The following is a 25,727-nucleotide window of genomic DNA, read 5'->3' on the forward strand; positions in this document are numbered from 1 at the left end:
GTTTGATGCATGATACACCGGATGCCCACATTCTTTTAAACCACTAGCACTGTTGAAGCCCATTTCTGGGTCAATTCATTTACTTGGATGGTCTCTTTTTTCTATTTTACTACCCCAATGAACCCACCTCAGCACTGGCTTCAGCAAATACATTCGACACCGTGGGAACCAAAGGAAGCACAGAGAATACAAAGCTGCTGTTGAATCAGTCCTGGATCACATCTGCCAAAGTCCTCTGTAGTCTCTTAAGCAAGTCTATACACTTTCATTTTGCTTACTTACTTTCTGGTTCCAGCTAACAACGCATCCCAAATGCAGATGAGGAGAAGAAAAGCTTTCCAGGGACTCACTCTTACATAAGATGGTAACTTCAAGAATCTTATACCTAGAGCTGGGGTTTGCAAGGTGTGGTGCTTGGCATTTAGTTGTGCTGCCACACAAAGGAAATGGAGTGCTCTCAAACTGAAGAGCACAGCCTTCAGTCTTATTCTGGAAGAGTGAGCAGCTGCTGCAGGACATAGTGTGGACCAAGTGTCTTACCAAACACAAATATAAACTCAAATACAGAATCAGAATCAGAGAACAGCTGGGCTTGAAAGGGACATTAAGGATCATCTGGTTCCAAACTGCCTGTTATAGGCAAGGATGCCTTTCAGTAGATTGAGTTGCTCAGATATAGTTGCCTCAACACCAAAACAAAGATGCCTTTTTTTGGAGGGTGCCAAGGAATCACTGTTTTCACCTAATGGGACTGAGCCCACCTGTCCCCAAGGACCACTCAGATAGACAAGCAGCAGATACATTTTACCCCCATTCTTGAGAAATGCTGCAGCCAGCCTTCCAGTCAGAAAATCTCCTCAATGCCTCCTGCATGCTTAAAAGATACAGAGGCAAGAAAACAGGGAAGGATAACCTGGGAAGTCTGGATTTGGATACCTTGGCTGCTCTCAGACGGGCAGCAGTTGTGGGTCAGCCTGTTCACTGTCATGTGAGATAATACGAAACCAAGAGCTTAGAGAGAGGTAAACATATCCAAGTAGTTCACACAAGGTGATTTGATCATCGCTGACCTGGTGCATGGACCTGTGCTGTAATTCTCAAATGATGCATCAACTTCCACCACAGCACTTATGGAGAGGTGATGACAGTATTTTTTTTTTGTCCACAAGAAGCCTCAAAGATTTTCTGCTAAATGTTTTATCTTACCATTATTTAATTTTAGAGCTGATACCTTTCAATTCCAGCTGCTAGGTGACACCTTGTTTACTTAATGGTTTGACTGTAAGTGCATATACTGCAGTTCTCTGCTTTCCTAAGACCAGCTATGGCTATTATTACTGTGGGTCCCAGGCTGGTGGCAGTCTCTGGGTCACAGCAGGAAACTCCCGGTGCCATTTTAATTATGAATTAACCTTCTCTTCTCCACCATGTCTTCTAAAGCCTCCATCACTGGCTCTTCAGTGACCTAAAGATGCATGATGCAAGCTTTAAGAAAAAAATAAATAAATCCAGAAATACAAAAAAGAAAATTAGAAAAGAGAAAATTTCTATCTGCAAGAAACAGATGACTACATTTAAGCACTCTTTTATGGTCAGATTAAAAGAGTAAAAGACAGGGAGGTTTACATGCTGCGCTGGTCTGTGTTATCTTAGGACCTTAAATTCTGCCCGACTACATTTGCACTGAGTGTCAAACTTCAAAGTACATAAAACATGTCCCTCAAAGGCAATTTGCCTTATTGTTAGGAAATAATGTGGAGTCATACACATCACTAAGCTGTTTGTTGCTAAAAACATATGCTGAATTTTCTGTTGAATTTAATCTGGTTTCAAAACAGCTGCCAATGGCTCTCATGATAGCTTCCTCCAGTGAATTAAAACATGCTTCCTATAGATAGACCTGATACTCCCTTTTTATTTAAGTCTTAAAACAACCACTCAAGCCTCATCTCAAGCTTTCGGACAAATTAAATCTCATCTTTAAAACAGTCCAAGACTGGGCTAGAAGGAGATGTAGTTTGATCAAGTATATCTGAAGTATTTGTTTACTTCCATACAGTAAATAAAGTGCCCAAGGATACAGATTTTAGTAGTGTTAGACTGAGCTGGGACTTGGAGCTGTTTGCTGGCAGCATCCCATAAAGTGGTACAGATGAAAATTCAGTGCTGCACAAAAGATCTGAACTGGAATAAACCAGCCTTTTCTCTTTTCAGAGCTTGCATCGCACATGTAACAGCAAGTATGACTACTTATTCCAATAAAAAACACCAATAGCCTGCCTATAAAATTCACAATGAGTGTCTCATTTTCAAATCCTAGTAGGGTTCAACTACTTTCTGCTCACCTAAAACCTGTATTTCATCTCTGAATTGAACTATACTTCCTACTCTTCATGTTTGTTGACTGCAGCAGTGCATCATTTGAATAGATGCCATATTCCACCCCATAATGTGATCAGTTTCACTGGTAGTTGAGAAAAACAGCCAATATAACATTACTCGCTGGGGAATTCTTGTCAGAAAGTGCTGTACAGAGATAAAGCCTTATCGTCTTTGGGTCTTGGGAACACTAACGAAGCAAAACTTGGTACTGGGATCAGGAAGTACCCTACAGGTTCTGGCGTCAGATGTAGTGAAGCTGAGCGATGACTTATCTGGGCTCTATCTGTCTGTTCAAATGCCAGATGCTTGGTATTTCTGGACTCTTAAAAGAGCAGCTACTTATTTTTCCAATGCAAAAGAAATTCAAAGCTTTTTTTTAGAGGGAGAAAAGGAAAAGGTATGAGACTCGAAAGAAGAGAGGGGAGAAAAGCAGGATGTCTTTCAGACTACAGAGCCAGAGTGCTACCAGCACCAAGGAACAACTCATAACCATAACTAAGCCACCTCGGCTTCAGTCATACCCAAAAAAACACTTAAATACAGCAAACGCCCCCCCCCCGACCCCCTGTTAATATTTAATCCACCATACGTACTTACCGCTTCTGCTTGTTCCCTTAGCATGGTCTGCCTCTACTTTTTAAGATGTCTTTTACATTTTAAACTATGTTTTCAAATTTTAAGCAAGACAGTTTCCACACTACAAACTCCTTTGCAATAGTGAGGACAAGCACAGCCAGCCAATCAGGCAGGGCTCACCCTCAGCAACAGGCACAGGTATAACGAAGGCAATAAAATGGGGCTCACTTATTGCAGCAGAGAATTTCCTTCTTTGCACTAACCTCAATATCCCCTTCTACAGTATATTTTTATATGCTTACTTGAATCAATAAATTGATAGTACAGCTACCACCAAAGGGAGAGAAAGGAGTTACTGCAAGATTTTCTCCCCTTTACATGCATGTATGCATGGATTTTGTTGATATTGTATTTGACTTTTCTCCACTGGAAAGGATCAACAGGGAGTCACCTCCCATCAGAAAACAATGGGAATTACACCACACAGAATGACAAGGAGGTGGCTTGTTTCATCCCTGCACTGCAGGGCTGGAAGCCTTTGCAGCAAGAAATGGATAGCATTTCTTGTCACACAGTGACAGTCTCATTTCTGTTTTATTGCTCAACTGCTAGAAACAAAATACACTATTTCTATCTTGTATTGTGCTATACGTGCAACACACACAAAACATTTCTGTCTTGTGGTTTCTCCTAATTAGTATCATTACCACTGAAGACCTCAAAAAGTACTGGAATGCTCATTTTTATCCTCAATATCGACCCATGGCCTCCAGCCACTCTGTGTCGTGAGTGTTAGCACTATGAATCAGCAGCAAACACACCACATTCCCTCAGAGGAGCTTAGGAAACTGAAGAGACAGCTTCCGTCCATACGGACTCACTGGAGTGGCGCTGCTGAGGGGAAGATGAAAGACAAATGGGTCTGAAGCCTGACGGCCACAACCTCTTGAGGCTGCTCTGCAGAAAGCCTTTGGGTAGAGGTGGCAGCAGAAGGATTTCAGGTCACTGATGACTCCTGAGCCATAGCAGAAGTCACTCAGGCCAGTGCTGTGATCTGTGAGGATCACTGCTGGCTGATACAGCCACGGAAAGAGAAAACCACATTAATGCTGAGAACTAACCATAGCTATTCCTAATACGTAAGATGCTCTGAAAGTAGTGCTTCCTATTTCTTTCCATGGAAGCGACAACAAAGAACACAATAACAATATTTGATAGAGCAAATTCTATGCTACAAAACACTATTTTTCAATGTAATCATCGCCATTAGCTGATTTGCATGGATAAGTTGATTGAGACACTCTTCATTTTGTGTGTGACAGCTGTTCATGACCATCTAGAATGAGACTTGTCTTTTGCATTGATAGCCATTGCTGAAATGCAACATCCGCTGCCTCACTGTGTTTACATTCACTGTTTGCTCTCCATAAACATTCAGTAAGCATTAATGAATGCTGAGTGGTGCCATTTTCTCCACATGGAGGAATTCAGTTCTACCTCTTTGCTTCTTACAGATGCCATTTTGTCAGACTGCCCCTCTGCTGCCATCTGTCACAAAGCAACAAAATGTAATGGAATACTGGTTAAGAGCTATTGGGCAAAGTTCCACCTCTACTGCCATACCACCAACAACATACACCTCTGACATCATGGGTCAACCTAATAAAAAAGGAGGCAATGCTTTTGAAGGAGCCATCGTATTAATAGGGTCCCAAAGAAAAAGGGTCTTCCGTTGTTCCCTGCTGTTTAATATCAGCCTTCTAGCTAGGAAACAGGCATGCAGCAAGCAGTTGCTTCTTACCCCCCTGCTCCCCATTCCCACATTCATCAGCTCCACACTCCTGCGCAGAGCACTCATAGCTCAGTCATTTCATTTCTTACAGACACTGTATTCTTACATACACATGAGGCATAGGGAGAGGAAAGAGATGAAGTAAGAGAACACTGGTTATTTCTAGGGTGAAAAAAAGAATAGTAATCTCTGTCAGCCGGTGGGAGTATGTAATAGCTGACCTCTTGCACTCTGTCTTTGATTTTTCCCTGAACCCGATCATCTTCTGTTGGCTAATTCCCAGTGTTTTTTCCTCAGGCTGGTGGGCTGGCATGGATAGTTAACAGCTGCCAGGATTTCTCCCCCATCAGCGCCGAGTAATTCTAATGCTAGCTGCCTGGCTCCATCCCACCCAGGGTGCCGCATGCCTTAGCCTTCCAACACGATCAGCTTTTGCCAGCCTTGAGCCTAAATCTATCTCCCATCCTGCCTTTCTTCTTCTTCTGATTAACTATGTGAGGGAGCCAGCCTGTCTCAGCTGAAGGACCAGATGACAGATTTCACAGGGCTGGACCTCACAGGGAAACAGCAGATTTCACAGCAGCCTTAAGTAAGTAGAAAAGTAATGAAGACGCAGAGCAATTCAGCACACAGTGTATGCCAGCAGACCTCTACTTTGAACACTGCTCCATTAATTGTAAGGAAGAGCAGTGCAGGTCAACAAAAGTGCTCCCCAAGCACATCACACATCCCTTCCTACAGAGAAGAATGACCTGGAATTACCTGATGAAGGTTTTATTTATGTGTACATCTCAAAGCCACAAAAACCCACGCGGGTTTGGGAATTTCATTTCCAAGATGTAGGAATCACAAACAACAGAGGAGGTTTGTTGCTGCTGTTCCAATGTTTTCCTCATTGAAGGGAAGTCTGTTTTCAGAAAGCAAGGTGTACACGATATCTGTGCAGACGGTGCTATTCTGGCCAGCCCCCAGCTCTCAGCCTGCCCAGCCAGACCTGCTCCCTGTGCACTTTTAACAGAAAAGCCGGGCAGGTAATAATAGCAAATAAAAAGCCTATTCTGCAGAGTAGTGGCTCTTTCTCAAGGAAAGTAGAGTACCACTACAGCATGAATGACTGAATCATCTACTCAAGAGCTATTACTTGCAGCGATGAAGCAATGTTAATTGGATAATGGCCTGCTGCCAGCTAATATTGGCATGACCTACAATACCCTTGGCTGACAGCCGTGTCTGCCTCTCTATCACACCTTTTTTTGTAATCTGGATGGGAAGTGGAAACCATTAAAAATGCCTCATAAGTGCCATTTAACTTCTTATCATGAATTAAAAGCTTAATTAAGTGCCTTGTTAAAGGAAGGAAGACCAGCTTTTGTGATTAAATAAAACAAAACAACAGTTAGGGGTATGGATTAAATGAGTAACTTTACAGCTTCAAACTTGAGTCCTGGAAAATATTAATTTTTGGATGCATTTAACAGCAGCTGCTAGATGAAAACAGCAAAACTGCTATAAAATACCCAGGGTGAAAAGCACATGAGATTGTAGTTGTTTACCAAAACTGCAAATGAAGAGGAAAGTGTAGAAGTTAAGAGTATTGGGTCCTTTTTTATGAGCTGTACAGAGCTGCAGCTGACACACTTCAGCCCTCAGTCTCGGCTCTGAGTCCTGTCACTTCACATGCCACAACCACATTTGAGCACTTGCTATTTCGTGGCTGTTTTTCCAAGCACTTATCTAGACACTGAAATATGCTGCTTTAAAAAGAGGTGTAGCATGAAATTGAATTACTGGTGTCGGCTTGAAAGGGTTTATGGAAACTCTTCAATCAGTGCAAAATTAGCTCCATACTGACTCAGTTTAAATAAGTTGATTAGGAAAAGGTTTTAACTAAGGCACATTAAGTCATGCTTGAAGTGACATGAAATGTCCAAAACAAGGTTTTACACTGGTTTGAAATCCAGTAAGCTCAACTAGGCTGCACAGACATATTGCATGTGCAGAATGTGTCACTACTGAAATGATGAGCACATCATAAAGCCTGCACTTACTGTAATTGGATATAAGCAAGAAATAATGTACAAAACATCTGTTCGCTGTTTAGCTAGACAACAGTTAACAAGGACTGGATGCCAGATTAACAAAAAAGACCCCAATATGCTATAAAGTAAAAAAGAAACCCTCTGCCATCCAGTCTTCAGAGGCAGATTTACTGCTCTGAATAATGAAAAAGAAGTTCTTTTGTTTCATGTTAAGTTTCCTCATGCCAACATAACATGACTGCAAAAGCTTTATATATAAAGCCTTACCCAGCTTCAACATGAAGCCTTTGATAAATAATAATGGTCATTCTCCATAACTGTGTACTTTAGCAGTTTTCAGACCACAACAGAATTTAAAACACAATTCTTGCATGACTGACTTAAAAATATCTTAGATAATTTAGGAGTTTTGTCACCTTTGGGAAAGTTTTGAACTGTGAAGACTATATTTAAAAACAATTTGTGATCTCTGATTTACTATTACAACCATATGCCAATGAAAGATGTTTCTAAGCTTGACGCTAACTTTGACTTTTGTCTGAATTTTTTCCACTGCTGCCATAACTCTCTATGTGAGCAATTAAGTCAGTTCTCACATATAACTTTAGAAATAATTCGTGGGTTTCTGGAGCTCTGCAGACCATGGACTAAAAACAATAGCAATGGGAAGAGCCATTAGCTTGTGAATTGAAAAAGACTCTGCTAACTTCTTTTAATGCAGTATATACAAGATGGTTCTTTACTCCACATTATCAGCTTCCAAAAAAACCCTGGTGCTGCAGCTCCTTTTGTAAGCAGCTCTGACACGCTTCATTATTGAAGACACTTCACATATCTAAGCACAGGAAACTATCATGGTATACATCCCAAAGAGCAGCAGCAGGAGCAGAGGAGTGCACCTTAACCAAGCAATTATCAAGAAGCCACAATCTGCATCAGGCAGCTCTTGTCAGTCTCAGTGACTAACATCTAAGGATTAAAGGAAATTATTTAATTGACCACCTCACACACAACTACTCAAATATGTTAGTCACTGAGCAAATTAGACTCCATGGAGCTACTAGCAATGCATGTGCATGTGGAAGATGTATGTGCAATTACGAATTAGTAACTGTGCATATCTCTTTTGATAGGCCAAGGATGTTCCTTTCTGCTATGAAAAGGTAAAGACTCTTCAAGTGACTGTGGCATGTGCTGAGGTGGAGCACAATTTCAGAGTAAGGAAAAAACCTTATGACCTGGTTTGACTGCTTATGCAAAAGCAGGGACTTTACTGGAGCTGTAGCAGCAAACAGTGTAAACTTAACTCACTAAGGCTTTTCAATCTTGAGATACATACTAAAATATAAAACCTCAATACTCCATTTATCTAAAGGGGATTTATTTAAATAGAAATAATTTGTGGTTGCAAAGGAAGAATGCTTTTTTAATATACCATCTAATATAAAACACACGTAAAGATAAATTTTTGTGTTTCAGATCTTCAGTGTCATATAAACCCAGGACTGTGTTATTAAGTCCCATCCTCTGGTCTTGAAGGTAAGCAAGCACGGTCCCTCTGTCACCTTACTCCTCACACTCATTAGTGGCTCAACACCTCACTGCTGCTGTGATTAAGTATCTGCTAACCTAGTTTAACTAAAAGCCATCATAAACCAATCAACCATCACTACTGTCAACAGTCTTTTACTATTAGAGAGAAACTTCCCCCTTTTAGCTGTTTCACCCGCTATGCCTACATGGAACTGTAAGTCCTTGCAGCCATCACTCTGGCAGCATGAACTTGCCATAGCCTTTTCTCCTCCTCCTTATTTAAGCTGGGGTCCTTCTTAACACCAATCACTCTCACATTCTTCAATTATTGTTCTCAATTTAAGAAATCATACATGGTATCCAAGAGGAGGTCTCACCAAGGCTTTGTAGAAGAGCCCTGATGCTCTTGTTGCACGTCAGTCATTGGGCATCTACTGTAACCTCTCTGCTTCCACCACTTTGCTTTGCAGGGTAAAAGCTATGCAACACTGCCTGAGACATGATTCTTCCACTGGAAATTATTAGTGGACAGTGTCGAATCATTGTGTGCATCCTAGCATGTCCTCTGTGATATATGTGAACTCCTATGCAAAATGTCTGGGTTGAAATCTCTTCATGAGTAATACTCAGTGTCAGGACTTGTGAAGTCATGCCCAGTGACCTACTTCTTCCAGTGCTCTCCACCTTGCATCATAACAACATCACAATACCACTGAGGTCTCCAGAGAGCTAAATTGGAGAGGGGAAAAATGGTGTGTGACACTTCAGGACCTGTCATCACCTAAAACGGTCTCATACTTCTTCATTGGTGTTAAGCAAATGATGCTGAAAACCCCTCTGCCTCATGCTGTAGGCCAGAAGAGCTCCTTCCAGAGCAACTGCCTTCCTGAGCCTTGGGGATGTCACCACCACAGAGTGACCTGCACAGGTCGGGACTCAAGGCAGGCACGGGGTGACCACAACCCTTGCACATCCCTGCCATCAGCATGCCCTATGGTATCTGCAGTATTGCAGTCATAGAGCTGTGAGGAAATTACAGTGGGGGTGGAAGCCAGCCAGTGAGATTTTGTGGTAAAATAAAGTAAACTTTCCAGTGAGGTATGTATTTCCTACGTCCCTTGGCTTCCTGCTGTGTGAGCCATGCTGCATGAGAAAAGCCTTGCATTTTGACAGAATGTGTTGGTGCTTTCTTGGCAGAAAAAGCATGGCTTGAAACAGTTAAATCCCAAAGCAGTTGTGAAGACAAGAGAAAGGAAGCAAGGCTGAATGGGACACAGGAAAGGGGAAAGACGAGAACAAGGATATGAACTGCTGGAGAGGGGTGGGTAGCGATGAGACTCCAAACAATGTGACAGTTCAAATGACTTTTCAACAATAACCTGCTGTCTAACAGCCAAGTGACCCCCTTCAAATTTCCTGTCTGGAAGAGCTGAAGAATATTCGGGTACTGATAATGTGCTGAATGAAGTGATAAATACTGAAGCGTTTTAAAGCTTTGCTGCTGTAAATGTGAGGAGTGCTGGCAGGTTTTGCTCTCCCCTAGTGAAGAAGGCTGCGAGAACGTGTTCATCCTCCAGCTCCCAGCGATCCTCAACCCATTCCAACCCCAAAACCACAGCAGCAGCAACAAATACCATACCTCTTCTGGCAGGCTGACAACCAGGTCATTTTCCGTCTGCCCCACCAAGGCCTGCAAGAAGTACTCGCTGCAGGCAGCCAGCACAGCCCGGTGGGCGCGGAACTCCTTCCCCTCCACGATGAGCGTCACGTCGCAGAGAATATCCTGCTTGCGCTGGTCATTTAAGCAGAGGAGAATATTGGTACAGTGCACTGTTGACTCATACACATACATGGGGGAGTCAGTCTTCTCATCCACAGACATGCCGTTCACACCCTGGAGCGCAGGAGAGGAAGAACAAAACACAGACAGGTAGTGAGAAGCAACGCTCGATTTAGTAGGTGAAGCAACATTACATGGGAAAGTTTAGAAGATTTTAGCAAAAATAGCGAGAATGACTACTGGGTCTTCTAATAGTGAAAAAAGGGGGGTTTGTCCTTGCTTCTGTTATTTTGACACTGAGGGAAAAAACCCTCAAAACCCCAGCCTTCTCTCAAGAGGACTGAGAGTGCCATGTGTGGTTCCACTGAAGACCCCCACTCAAGCGAAAGGCAAGGTGGGCTGTATCTGATGGAGCCAGCCTCCAGATGGAGTGACTTCATTTCTCACTCAGAAGCAGAGATATTCTAAGCCTTAAGGGGGAGAGAAAGACGTTTGGTTGCTTTAGAAGAAATCCATTTCCAGGTTTTCACACATTCACTTGTGGTTTAATGTCATTTACAGAAAAGTGCACTTTCTGAATTCCAGGACCACAAACACAGGAAAATCCCCTGAGCTCTGCGGAGCTCCAACTATGGGTGGCTGGGCAGCACGTGGGTGCTGGGGCCATTCCCTCCTGCTGAGATCTCCCCGTGCTGACAGCAGCCCGACGTCTGTAGGACATACAACATGCGCTACCAGACTCTGAGTTAGGAAGTTCCCTGCCTGTTGCTCTGTCGTTTCTGACGCATGTCGCACTGTCAGCACCTCTCAGCACAGCCATCGGGTTGCGGTGGTGTTGGGGGGGTCAGGTTCCCTCAACACCCAGCACTGCGTGAACCTCGTCAACACTTGGACACATTGAACTCATTTTTCTCCTACCCAAAACTTCCTACTGAGCATCAGACTGAATGCTGTCTGCATTACTTTCCTGCTTCAGCTTTTCTGACTAAGCAAGTGGAAACCCCGTGCTGTGCTGAAGCACACTTGGTACCTGAAAACAAACCGAACATTTGTTTGAAGGTTTACATGGGAAAAAGGATTATTTGTATGTATCAGTCTACCTGCTGCCAAAAGGAAAGCAGTGCAAATGTGCAAACTTCAACTATTTTAAGGAATTGTTCTTGTCACAAACAACAACTGCCTTCCAAGCAGCATGACTCAGAGCTGAGGGTGACAGAGGAGAATGTTCTGGTGTAACACTGCTGTGCCACAAATACTTGACTACTGTGCAGAGTGGAAGCAAAATCCCTCCTCCACTACTTTTTTTGAAGAGGATCTTTGCAGCATTTTCCTTTCCTAGTATGATTGATAGACAGGTACGTTGGCAGATAGAAAATATCTTAAACTATTTCTCTTGCATTCAAACCAGGATACTGTTTTCCTAAGGTGTCATTCAGAAGATAGTGATAATCCAGACAAGAATGGGTTTAACAGGACCTGCGTTCTGCTTGTAAATATATCCTGAACTTCTCAATGATAACTCCATCTTCCCACTTCTATAGTATTTATAAGCCATTGGCTACGATGCCTCTTTCCAAAGAGTTATTTTTGCCAACATTATGGAACTCTCATATTATCACAGTTCTTAGTGGAATGCTTACAGCATCTCTCTAATGGAGATTTACAACATGCTGACTCAGCCTACGTTTCTGGGTACACTGAAATGCCTGCATTAACAGAAAAACAAACAATGCGACATCCACCTTCCTTTTACTGACTTCACACCCAGAGATGAGATGCAAAGCTGCTCATCTACCTGCACACAGCTGCGGGAGGGAGACATCTTGTTGTTTCATGCTACATGTTGGATTTCTTAGCCAGAGGAAAATCCATTCTTTTTTTTACATCGTACAGTGACACTAACGAGAAGAACTGACAAGCAATCATTTTATTAGCACTACGGTAAGGCACAGAGAAAATGATACTTGGCTCATCCCACTCACAGCTTTCTGTGTAACTGAACTCTGATGCTAACGATAGTGCTACAGTGATGTTCTAAGTGGTCACTCTTGCGTGCTATGAAATGCAAGAGTTTACAAGAACAATCTAGTGGGAAAACCTGAGAGTTGCAAATGACAATGCAATGGGGAAAGCTTTACATTTTCTTTTTTCCAGGCGTGTCTTCTGCCTGTAAGTATCAGATGGTGACGAAACATACAAGAAACCTGAAACCTGACAGGTAATTAACACAACACCAGTTATATTGTCAGTGCTTTTATTTTTTTTAAAACAAAAATCACTGTTTGCTTGAAATCGCTTTTTTTACAGTAATACTGCAATTTGTGTGAATCAAACCCTGAATTAGTTGGTTACTAATTAGTAATTTCCTACTTCTTAACTACAGCTCACATCAGGTGCTTTTTTTTTTTCTTTTTTTTTTTAATTAGTTGCACACCCTGTGAGGTGATGACAGTACCACAGTGAATTTCCCCACTGGCATGTGTGTCTGCTAGCAAACCCGACTGATGTGCTGCTGCAGCGCTGAGGCTACACTGGGGTAAGCTGGGGCAGGGCTATGGTTCAGGACCACCAATTTAACAGCTTTTAATCTTTCAATGGAAGTGATTTCCATTCTTTTCCTTTCCATGAGCTGCCGCTGACCCCCAGGCACAAGGTGTTTCCTATCCAAGACGGCTTTATCTGACAGGAGCAAGAAGTTAAAGCCCCGCTCTCTGAGGTACACTGCTCGTTTTCACAGAGAAAGGGGTCAGTGCAAAGGGAGAAGACCAGTGTAAGGTTTTGGAATACAGAAGCATGTAAATTGTTAATCATTTTATTTTCACCTCTCTCAAGAAGAGAAAAGCAAAGACTCGGCTCTGAACAAGCAAGCAGGGCTGGAACTCTTTCATGCAGCGTTAATTCAAAATGTGTACTTTTTTTGCTGAATTTGATATTATGCTGAGTTTGCAGAGCATTCTTCATGGAAATCATTGTTATGCACTTGGTATTTCTTCAAACTGAAGAGAGAATGACTTAGCAAGCCTTTCTCCAGCCTGAAAGAACACGCTGTGCATTTGTTTGCATATAGGTCACCATCTTGCCAGAAAAAGCCTCTTTGAAACAAAAGTTTCCAGCAAATGGCAAGAGCTACTGTGGGCAAGGAAAGCACCATTGAAACCTTGAAAAAAAAAAAAAAAAAAAAAAAAAGCAGCTGCAAATAAAGGCCAGCAACTACGGTGAAGCAAAGTGGAACTCTGCCTGCCCTACGCTTCCACAGTCCGTGATGGGAGATGCCACTGAGTCCAGTGGTAGGGACAGCCCGGAGCTGAAAAACCCTCCAGGGGCCTAAAAAGTCATTCGTGGAACATCTGAATCACTTGGGTTTGCAGCATGCTGTCTGTATGAGTTGGCACTTGCCCCAAGCTCTCCAGGAACTTCTGAGTTGCTACCAAAAATACATTGCCTACCATGAAACCCAGCTCCAGTCTCACAAAAGTAGAGGGTAGGCAAGGCTCTGTCTGTTTTTAAAGGAAAATGTTTGAAAGAAAGAATATTATCATGACAGACCAGAAAGTCCTGGCAACAGAATGGGGTTAATTAGATGGGAAAGTAAATCTAGATCATGGTAAAGGTGCAGAATGCTTAACCAAGCAAATTATCATCGTGACAAAGCAGCATGGCTTCTGTACAGAGAAGTCATGTCTCAGATCTGCTCTATTAGAATTCCTGAAGTGTGTCAAATTAGCAGCAAGGAACACGGGTATATGTAATTAGTGTTGACTTTCAGAAATCCTTTGATAAAGCCTTTACAAAAGGCTGCTAGAGAAGCTTGATTGTCACAAGGTAAGAAGCTGCATCAGACTGGAAATCACTTAGGTTAAACTGTATTAATAGAGAAGGAATACACAGGCTATTTTCAGCAGGTTAATAGTAAAATATCTCCAGAAATGAAACAGCATAAGCTGTTAATATGTGCCTATGGACATACCACCCACAACACGCTTGAATTCATCTGGTATCCAAAGTTTGTCCTCTCCATCCTTGGAGGTTTTGGACCTTCTTTCAGCTAGGTGCTGCACTAGAAACCTCTTGACATCCTTTCCAACAAGAACTTTCTGATGATCCTACACTGATGAGTGACCTAGAAGACTATAGATCATGACAGTGAAATTGAAATGGATAAAATTAGTTTAAATGTCAAAGGCAATAAGGATTGTTGGAAAATTCAGAAAGACAATACAAAAAAAACATTAGATACTACAAAGGTGTTGCACTAAATCCAAGGCACACACACAGGTGGCAATTAGAGGAAAAAATGGATTTTCATAGAGTGGTTGAGGTTGGAAGGGATCTCTGGAGATCATCTAGCCCAGTGCCTTGCTCTAAGCAGGATGACCTAGAGCAGGTTGCTCAGGACCATGTCCATCAGCGCCTGAAATACCAACAAGAAGGGACAACCCACCACATCCCTTGCCAGCCTGTTGCAGTGTTCGACTTCCCTCACTGCAAAACAGGGACTATTTGATCTGTAATCCAAATTCCCATTTGTAGTCTTTCAGGAAAAAGTCAGACTGAAGACATACAGCCTAGATCTTTAAGGCTATCCAAGAAAGCAAGATGCAAAGGCAGAGTTAAGAAAGAGAAACATTTTAATACAGAGATTATGTATTTTCTAGTCACTTCTGGTGTAATGTAGTGTGGTATGTGCGTCCAGTTTCCCATGTTGAAACAAGGAGAATAGAAATCCTCATAAGGACAATGATAAATATGATTGTCAAAGGAGAAACAGCCCTCCTCAAGATCAAATGTATGATCAATTTAATAAACACTGTACAAAAAAAAAATACAAAATAGAAGATAAAAGGTCATAGCAAGATTGCTATGTTTTTCTTCTGAGGTTACAAATATGAGAGCACATCATCCACGTAAAAGGTGATGTTATGCAGGGCAGAAGTTTACATGGAATGAAAATTCACACTCCAAAGCACTGGCCAAAAGCACACTGCCTGGGCAGGGATCATGCCTGCCAACCGCAGTCGTAGACAGTGATTATTTGATGGATGTGAATGCAGGTGAAATCCCAAACCAAGCATCTCCAGACATGTCTCCTAAAGTGCTCACCCTCTGTCTCCAGCTCCAGGAGATGGCTGTGGGCATTGAAGCTGCAAGCTTGAGGGCAAGCAGTAGGGAGCACCTGTCCACAGGTGGTGAGTGTCCCTGACACCAGGGGCTCCCGCACTGTTTTTAAATGGCAAGTGGGAGGAGAACAACTTTCCAGGGCTCCCTTGCTCATCTAATATTTTTTTCTACAAAAAGATACAATATGTGTGCAATCAACACCTTGGTTTTAAAGAAATTTATCAATAACTGAAATTTCAGAGCTCCTAAAATGACCATCCTTATAATTGGTTATTATGATCTCTCAATTATAGATATAACAACAAAGTATATGATTATATTGTCACTGCTTTCCTTTAAAAAGAAACTATTGAAAGGCTTAATGATTAATTCACCATTTTTGAGAGCTCACTGTAATGACAGAAGACTACATACAAAGGTCTCCTCAGTGAGCCCATTATTCAATTAATATATGCTGAATACCAAGCAGTCATAGTCATATGAAACTCCTAAGAACTGTGTGAATTTTTAACCAATTAATTATCAATTACAACATCATAAAACACCAGCACAAAAATAGAAATAATGAAATTTAATTATACATTATTCTTCTTAGTTGCTGCAAATACTATACAAGACTGATTTTGATTAATAATTCATACAGCAATAAAGTATCAGGAAAGATAATTATACTGTGCCACAATTCTCACACTGATTTCTGTAATTACAGATTACAACAACGTTAGCAATTTAAAAAGGTTAGGGAGCAGTAGTAATTTGCTATGTCATCCTCAGCAGTATTAATGCCTTCTTCTCTCTGCACCCCAGATAATTGAAAATAGACTAAAAAGCCGCCAGGCGACATGGGCTTGCCTACTGCCAAGGCTACAGTGGGTGCCAGGGCCATTTGCAAGAATATCTTCAAAAATAAGCTTTCCACATTGTTCAAGTAACTTCAGCTAGAAAGTAGAAGATATATAGCCAAGTGGAAAAGACATTACACAGCATTTATGGCTGGTATCAGCCGGCATGCACTACTGCTGAGGTGATGGCTGGTGCTTCTGACCTTACCACCTCAAAGCAAATCTTCATCTGACCACAGCTGGAAATGGGAACGGATAAGGAAAACTCAAGCAGCTGCTGGGGGCCCAAGAAGCATTTGGTAACGCTGGTCTCCAAATCAAATCAAGTGCTCACAGCTCAGGGACAATCCTCCAAATATTTTGGCTACTTGCAGTGGTTTCGCTATCAGAAGACTGCACACAAGTAAAAGTCTACTATAGCTTCAGTTGTGCCATGGATCTTTTTTTTTTTTTTTTAAATAAAAATAGGTGTCAGGATGCCCGTAGTCTTCTGTAAAGAATGTTTATTTAACCCCCAGATGTCTACTCTGCAGAAACTGTGTTTCAGGTTGTTCAGAGGCTGGTACCATAATGAAGCAGGGATTCCTAGTGGAGGCAATCTTGAAGAGTCCAAACACATTTATGTTCTACACATGGATAAAATCTGTTTCTTGACTTCAAAGAGTTGTGTTGTCATTGTTTTTTGAGAGAGTAATCCAGCAGAATGCTGTAATGATAGCTCACAGTCTTTAGGGACTGGCGTTAACTTTCAATTAAAGTCCATACATGGTACATGCATAGATATATAAGTGTTCTCTACAGGCCTACACAGCAAAGTACATGTGTATTTTTGACTCAGGAAAAATAATTATGCTTCTAATTGTCCTAAGCTCATTAAATTTGCCTTAGTTCATCATGCATTTTCAATGTTCTTGTGATATAAATGGTGATGTCTTCAAGAAAGAAGCAATAGTGGACAGGGTAGGGGAAGATAGACACCTCTGTCCTTATTTTTCAGACACACTCAACAAACATATATGTATATGGAAAGTGAGGAACACAGGAAAACTCCTTCCTGACAAAGTCTCTTCTCACGGCTTCTACATGGCCCTTACAGTAGCTGGCTATGGTGGAATGGGACTGGAACCAAATCTGTTACTCAAAATAGCTTACTCAAAGCAGAATGGGAAATGCCCAACCTTGAAACAGTGCCAGGATCAAAACAAATAACATATTATGTTTTTCTACAGTGGCCAAAGGTTTCAGGACCTTGGGGAAAGAACACAACCTTTTGGGTTACTCTTGGTTAATCTGGATTGCTAGATTAAAGAATCAGAGATTAAAAACTGACCCAGTGATTTCTTTTGTTTGTTTTATATATATCTCATCGTACTTTAGGATAGTAAAGAACATGCTTCTCTTTTGAAATCCCTTTTGCTACTATGACTATAAAAATGAAGGCCAGGATGAGCTAAAACAACTATTGCTTCCATTTTACTCTTTTTGTAGCCTCTTCGTGTGAAATACTACAACAAGAAGTTATCTGGGTTCAAAACTATTCATTTTCCTTATGTGTTGTTCTCAAGGAAGCATACTCTTTCAAAACATCAGGGCAATTCAATGCTGAAGCTTTGTTTTTGGCTGCTATCAGTACTTATAGTTGAATGAGTATCTAAAATGAGCACTGTTTTTTTGTGAAATTCCTCCGGAGGAGAAAACTTCTCTCTCAGAATTACATTTCCTGGTTAATTTTATCCTCACTTCTCAAGCTGTATCAATTACTGGCTTTTTTTGAGTGTTTTGTTTTGTTTTTTTCCTTCAGAACTGGCTAAAGAGGCTTAATCTGAGGCTGTGACCAAAATCACTGCTAACATTTTCAACTATTCAAACTGTAGAGGTTGCACACATGACAAAAGACCACTTTTTCTCCTGTTTTACTACCTAGTTGTTCTGAAGAAAAAAAAAAAAATTGGATCTTGATTTTTTTCCCCCCCATAAAATGCAAACTTTTTATCTTTGCTATAACTTAGCAGGCATTTAAAATATCAGTCGTATTTCCGTGGGACACAAACCAGGGTGTCTTTTGGAACAGGCCTGCTCTGATTACCATGCAAAGAGCAAGACCACATGCAGTAGGTGACAGGGTTAAATTTGGGACAGAATTTCTTAGGGAATAAATTCACAGCTTCTACTCATAGAAAAGAATACAGGTGCTGCGTTCTCCATGGTATCTGAGTCAATATCTGCTTGTGCTGAGTTCTTGACAACTGAATGGATAACAGAAATAATGTTTTTCTTTGATGGCATATGTACTGAAGGAAAATAATTTCCTTATCCTTAAATCACATATTTTTTCTATTCTAAAAATGAAAAAAGAAGATCTACTGACTACTGTAGTAAGATGCACAGATTCATGTCCTCTGAACACTGGAAAGCCTATCAACATATGCAAGTAACCATTTTCAGATGTTTTTATAACCATGGAATGATCAGAAGTTCAGTGAAATGACTGTCTAGCAGGACTACACCACGAGATTTTGAGGGCATTTTTGATCCTTCAAGAATCTGAGCACTGCCATTTTGTTATTGGAAGCTTTTAAGCAAGAGCTGCAAGTATTCCCATCATCTTCACAATCTGGCACATGCCTAGATTCCTGTTTAAATTCCTTTCATCCATAGTCCAATCCTTACTCTGGAACTGAACTGCCTTTCCTGTTGCCGGCAGTAAATCATCTGCCAATGAAAGGCGCATGGAAACCATCGCTTATGCTGCCAACACCTAACAGGCTACAACCAGGCTAAGCAGAGAGGATGTGGGATGCAAACGGGCATTTTGACTGAACACACCAGGAGGCTGAAGAAACCTGTGGGTAAAGGTTTGATGCATTGGAGTTCTGGTTCTGAGGGTGCCTACAGTCTGCACCTGCTGTCTGGGAGAGGACTGTGAAAACAGAAGAAGATGAAGAGAAGTTTTACTTCTGTAAGATTTAGAAGAGCTTACAAAAGCGTCTTTGCCATGGTTAAGATCAAGGGATTAAAGTTGCAAATACCACTGTAAGGAGAAATAGGATTTTATCTTCATTTTAGGATACTAAGATTATCTATCAAGCTTTTCAATGCAGCTTTTTCAAGTTTATTTGGTTTCTCTGCCCCCACAAAACTACAATGTACTCGACATACTTAAAGCTGCAAAAGCCATCAAATCAAATAGGAGATTAACATACAAAACCCAAATCTAAGCTACATGTTATCCCAGGGAAGCAGAGTGGCTTGATTATCTCTATTTGAATTGGCATGCTCTACCATGGGAGCTTTAATCTCAGGGCATTCCTTCACTGGGTCACAAACCCAAAAGGCAGAAACGACCATCTCATCTGGTCTTAAAAGCTGCCTTTATCATGGAGACTTGGTGTGTTTAGAAAGCTCTCTTTTCAACTGTTACTGGATTAGCCTCCAAATTCTCCCTTGACAGATCCTGAGATAGATGTTCTGCTACTTTACCCAGGGCTGACATCAAGCTAAAGCAGCCTACAGTTCCCTGGGACATCCCCTTTTTTTTTTTTTTTTTTTAATTGGAAATATAGTTGGCAGCCTTCCAATTTTCTGGAATTTCCTCTGTTTCCCAAGATTTGTTATAAATTAGCAAGCACTTACCAGAGCTTTTCAGCTATATCCTTTAAGTCTTATGGATGTAAAAATTACTAGGATTTGTTGTCAGAATGTTGAATTTCAACCGCTCCTGCCTGTTTCAAGTCCTCTTTTTCTATAAGAAGCAAACTTTCTCTTCCGTCCACTTCATCATACGTAACGAATACATTATCTTCCATACAAAAACAATCTAAGGAAACATTTCTGCATTTCCTGCTTTCTCTTTTTTTTTTTTTTAATATTGGATTAATCAATGTTTTACCATTTCTTCTATTTCTTCACTTAACCTGAATGGATTTGTACTAGAATAATGATTTTTTGTAATTGATGACAGTGTAAAATCATAATTTTTGAGCAGTTGGTGGAAAATTCTTCAGCAATTCAGTGCATTCAATGCTTTTTACATTAAATGCACTATTATGCCAATACAACAGTTCTAACTTTGGAAAACATCTTCTTTGGTTCTGAGTACAGTGCCAACATACAGTTATAATCTACTGGCAGGTGTTGTGCTTTGCTTACAAAAGGTCAATGTCAGCAATTTGGGGCCCCATGATTCAAATTATTTAAGCCTGTAAATAATAGCATCTGACAAACTGCTTCCCTTCTCTCTCCATTTTCCCTTTCTCTCATGCAACATCTTATAAACACTTATTTTCCAGTTTATTCTTAAGCAAGCCATTCCCATTAACACTTGTATTTCTGTTCATGTGCCCCCTTTTCTCATACCTACCATGTAACACTAAGACCTTACCAAGTCTTAACACTAAGTCTAATAAAAAGTCAAACTGTCCATTTTGTACAGCCCTAATGACTTACGTACACCAAAAGCACCACAGGGTTGGCTTAAATGGCTTATTTATAGTAAGTGTGCAGCCCACCTACTTTTACTCATTTATCTTTAAGTAGAACATACTATTGGTAGAGAAGAAGAAGCCACCAAAGCAGACAACCCAGACATTTTTGGAGACCCACAAAACCCAAAGCCATTCATCATGCTCAACAACACGGTGACCGCAGCTCATTCCTACCTTCTGCCTTTTCTCTCTTTTCCCAATGGGACAGAACTCTCCAGGACACCTAAATGCCCAGAGCGACACAGTGAGGGCCTTGTCCCTGCAGTGGCAGTCTCTACAGGCACCCACTCCCAAGATCATGGCAGCCTTGATCAAGGACATGCTTCAGGCAGCTGTGACCGATGGAAGCTTTGACTGCCTGATGAAATGTATCCCACTCCTACAGTCTGGACAATCTTTGTGAGATAACAGTGTTTGATATACAAACAAATAGTTCTTTTCTCAGAAGAAAAGTCTGTATGCTTTTTCTTCTGAAAACTGAGAAGCTATATTTTCTATGGATTTCAGAGACATGCAATTAAAGAATGTCAAATTTGCATGCATACAGAATCTAACTGAAGGGTGAGCAGGCCATGTTATAACATTTCTTGCTTGACTTGACAACCCTAATATTCTTTTAACAGCTCCTGTGCATAATTCCCTTACCTTAAACAAACTAAATGTGCCATTGTGCAACCCAACCCTACAGCTTACACAAGTCAGGAGTAGGATGGAAACCTTGAGGTTTCTGCTTCCCAATGGCTGCTGGCTGATTATTACAGCAAAGCAGTTTGCTACATCACACCAAATAGAGTTAAAGTGAGCAGAGCATGGCTCTGAAGCCTCCCTTGGTTTATCAGAAACCAGATTTCAGAGGCAGCATTAGCCAGAAACTACCAGTGGCATGGGGATTTCTTTTCAGAAGTTTTAACCTGGTCTGGCTGGTTGAAAGGATTTCCATGCGAACAGTGACAGCGGCAGCCACATCCACAGCTCCAAACCATTTTCCAGCTGAGATTTCACATATTTGCTCCACAGCATGGGGGCACCAGAGCTTGAGAAGAGTTTAAAAAAATTTCAATCATTGGCAAATTCAACACATAATTTTAAGCTTTAGTTCCCTACTTGGTTCCCCTTCAGCTGAAACACTGTGGTAGTGGTTTCCCAACTACAGTCTCTGAGAACATCCCAGTGAGCAAATTGTAACCCCGTGCACCTGAAGCCTGGCAGATGTATTGTGGCTCAAAACATAGCTTTGCAGAAGGAAGCTGCTAGCAACAGTGACGAGATATAATGCAGGCAGTCCTATTTACATTGCACATGTACAGTAAGAAGCACTGGGAGGTCCACATGCAGCAGGACTTAGCTGGCACATTCCAGCACTTATGTGGCAAGGTGTTGAATACCTTTAATGAGATTTGAAGGAGCTCCGCAAAAAGCAGGATCAACCCATAAACACATGAAGACAAGGAGATTACACTACAGATTGATAATTATACCGTATAAACAATCTGGGATAAAACTCTTTCGCTCCGCTGGAGACTGTCATGTTTACGTACAAAGTGAGGAATCTATAAAGCTTATTGATTAGTATTTCAAATGCAGCTAATCTAAAAGCATTACTTATTATTAGGTAAAATACACAATACAAACAGAAGCTAGGAAACAATCAATACTTCTGAGCGCCTGCAATACCCTACAGCAATTTTTGTGCTAAAAAGGGGAATAAGCTAGATGGCAAACTCTTGTGCCTGGCAGTGAGTTCCTCTCTCCGCATACATCAAAGCTGGAACAGTCCACAATGTAAAATCAAGCACTTTTTTTTTCTCGCTTCTTTCCCCTCAGCTTGTATGTACCCTAACTTTACCTAATCCATACTGTTAGGGCTGAAATAAAAAAAATAAATTATAAAAAACCCAATCCACAAATTCTTCCAACCGAACCACTGTATTGTGCTTTTTGGACTTGCAGAAGAACGCAAGTATTGTTATGCAGCATTAAATCCAATATTTCTAAATGAACTTGACCACATGGGTGATATAGCTTCACAAAAACAAGAGACAATTTTTTATAAACAGACTACAGAAAGATTTTGCTATTAGCCCAATTCAAATACTGTGGAAGCAGTCAGTTAATTTGTAACTATCAGAAGTCAAGATCAGGTAGGTGTACCTACAGATTCATGTCATTAGTTGGAAGAATTTAAGTCCCAGAGAGACACTGCCCAGTTATATGCCCCAAAAAAGCTATTTTTTTTTTAAACAAACTATTTGTTGCTTGATGAAATTTGGGACAGTTGCTACTTTGTTATGAATGACACAATGCTCTTCCATCACGGCATACTATGCTCCAGCACTGTGTCTTAAAAGTAGACATGTATTTGCATATGCATATACTTCTGCATGTTTATATATGTACATGTGTGTACACATACACATGCATATATATACACAATGCACAGCTAATTAATATCTCTTAGGAAATGCGTATTGATGCCACTGCATGTTTCTGCTAAATGTCATACTGTCTGGTATGAACATTCCAAACATATACAAATGTAATTTGGAAACACAGAGAGTGACAGATCAAGGGAGAATGGTTTTCAACTAAAAGATGGGAGATTTATGTTACATAATTAGGAAGAAATTCTTCACAGCGAGGGAGGTGAGGCATTGGCACAGCTGCCCAGAAAAGCTGTGGATGCCCCATCCCTGGAGTTTTTCAACACAGGTTGGATGGGGCCCTGGGCAGCCTGAGCTGGTGGTGGGCAGCCCTGTCCATGGCACAGAGTGGAGCTGGGTGGTCTTCAGAGTCCCTTCCAATCAAAGCCATTCTATGATTCTATGAAACTATCTCAACTAAAAGGGCCATTGGGCCAGGTCAGTCAATACAGCTACCCAGATTTGTATCACTGGGAAATACTCCTTTGACTCGGTGAAATTATGTGGTCAGTGTTTTCCGTAGCAGATATTCCATTTATTTGTCAACATAAACACACAGGTCCAATCCTCTCCTCTGCGTGTGGCAAGAATTTTTTCAAGAGCATAAGAAAGAGGAGGAATTTGTGCCAACTTTTTCAGTAATAATAAAAAAGAGATGTACAAAAAAAGCTCCAAAACAGGACTAGTTTAGAGGCAATGCTTAAAAAGTTGAAGAGATAGGGAGGAGCCAGGAGTAAGGATGCTAGATGTACGGGTGAGTGGAAGAATATGAGATAGAAGGAAAAGAAGCAAGCTTGCCTCAGAAGAGAGGAGGCTGTGGGTTAACAGGAGGAAACGTGGAGAAGATCTATCTGGAGATGCTTCATGGGAGAAGGGAGAAGTGAGAGGGAGGCTGGTGAGGTCAGGAGCCTCCAGGAGGAAAGAGGTAAGAACAGAGAGTGGTTCATGGGAAAGGGCAGCTAGTTTACAGTGTTCTCACTATGCAAAAAGCAACTCAAGAGGCCAGACATAAAAGACAATGCATACTAGTGTGAGTATGTACAGATGCTTGGAGGAAGAAGAAAGGAGTGGGCAGGCAGGAGAAAGGCTGTGCTGCCCAGAGCAGGGAGAATGGCTGCCAAAGAGTTCAAAAGAGAAATGGGAATGGAAGTGAGGTGGAAAAAAAATGTTGCTGGAAATTGTCCTGTCCACCAAAGGGATATGAGATAAGGCTTTTTCAAAGGGAGAGGAGGAGAGGTCACAGGCTCTCAAAGGAGAGTAGAGAAAAGTGTCAGAGAAAGGACAAGAGGGGAGAAGCAATTTACTAGTGAGAGACAGTAGAGTGTGATGACATGATGCCAAGAGATGGTAATCCACCTGATTGAAGAAAAAGGCCCAAGAGATGCCAAGTAAGAGGCAAGGAGCAGAGAGGCTATGGAGGTGGCAATAAGAGCCTCAGCTGAAAATAAAGCTGCCAGTGGAGCAGCCTGAATGCAAGGGAAAAGAATCAAAGAATGGCTTAGATTGGAAGGGATCTTAAACATCATCTATGTCAGAGATGGGTGACGTTTCAGCAGGGAATGGACAGACATCCAGCAACCACCAGGATGGTCTTGGAGAAGAAACAGAATAGGAAAGAGGGGAAAAAAAACAGCTCACAATAGGTGTCCATGGACAAAAAGGAAGCTTTCAGTAGAGCTGTGTGGCTGTGTGTGATTGATGTCAGCTTCTTCTTGCAAAACAGAGGCACAGCACTGCATATGTCTCTCTAAAGAAAGCAATGTGGACAGCAGCTCCTGCATTACAGAATTCCGTTACAGAAGGAAAGAAGGGATGTCCTGGGCATTGCGAGGAAGCACTTGGAGCTCAGTATCCTGAGTTGAGCAGCTAGCACAAAGGCACTTGCAAAGCACCATCTTTGCACAGCCCATCAGTGTGGGTATGGTTGTAAATGAAGACCTAAGTTTAGGCTCGACATCCCTTTGGAATAAGAAGGTTCAGCTCCTCAGGAAAGTGACTCCTGAATAATGTAAAAACTATATTATGAGTGGCACAGGGGTTGATTTCCAAATTAAGAGACAAAACACAGTTTCCTTACTGCATGGCACATATTTCTGAAGGTTTTACTTTCTAGTAGCAAGTAATTCATCTTGTGTTAAAGTCTGAAAAGTCTCTACTAGTTTTGAACTTGCAGACAGCTGGGAAATGCCTATTTAGGCTTGTGTGCACATCTCTGAGTAATTCCACTTGCTAAATGCTCTTCCAGAAGCTGCCAACTGCTTTTCTAACATTTTGCTAACTAGGGAGGGATATCACATCACATTATCATGTATCATGTGAAATAACAACAGGATGCTGGAGAAACAATGTGATAAAAATCAGGTAGTTTAGAAAGAAATTAAAGCCAATTGATTTGCACCAAAAAGGTCTGTAGCACATATACAGCATTTCAGAAACAAAGGGTACAGCTTCTAAATAGCAACAAAAAAGAAGTGCAAATAGCATTTGCAGAATTTGTCAAAGTAGATTCCTTCTCTTTGTGACAAATCAGATGAGACTGAAGCCCAGGACCTCTTACAAATGTGACTTGCTAGCACTCTGCTAACCCACCACAACCAGAGTGACAGCCACCTCTGCAGCACGGCAGACGTGATTCAAGCTGGCAGCCGCCTGCACGTGCCCACACTGCTTGGCAAGCTTTCTGCAATATTCATCGCAGCAGCCCAGAGGGAGTTGAGGCTCATGGTGCACAGAACGCCCTGCAGTGCTACTGCACAAGGCG

At 41.4% G+C, this 25,727-nt stretch overlaps 1 protein-coding gene across 4 annotated transcripts in view; it reads right to left on the reverse strand.

Annotated features, from left to right (window-relative positions):
- The window catches only part of BACH2 (BTB domain and CNC homolog 2), a 180,806-nt gene that overhangs the window by 35,019 nt on the left and 120,060 nt on the right, over positions 1–25,727 (reverse strand). For 3 of the 4 annotated variants that reach the window (XM_042887893.1, XM_042887911.1, XM_042887902.1), the window contains one exon: positions 9,962–10,216. In XM_042887893.1, coding sequence (XP_042743827.1) covers positions 9,962–10,204 — 243 coding nt within the window. In that variant the 5' untranslated portion in view covers positions 10,205–10,216. Of the gene's footprint in view, positions 1–9,961; positions 10,217–14,069; positions 14,112–25,727 lie in introns of those variants that run through there. The other variant, XM_042887884.1, reaches the window with a different exon arrangement.

The sequence above is a fragment of the Lagopus leucura genome, unplaced genomic scaffold, assembly GCF_019238085.1.
Source record: "Lagopus leucura isolate 7727_CA_CO unplaced genomic scaffold, USGS_WTPT01 Super-Scaffold_73, whole genome shotgun sequence".
NCBI classification, from domain to species: domain Eukaryota; kingdom Metazoa; phylum Chordata; class Aves; order Galliformes; family Phasianidae; genus Lagopus; species Lagopus leucura.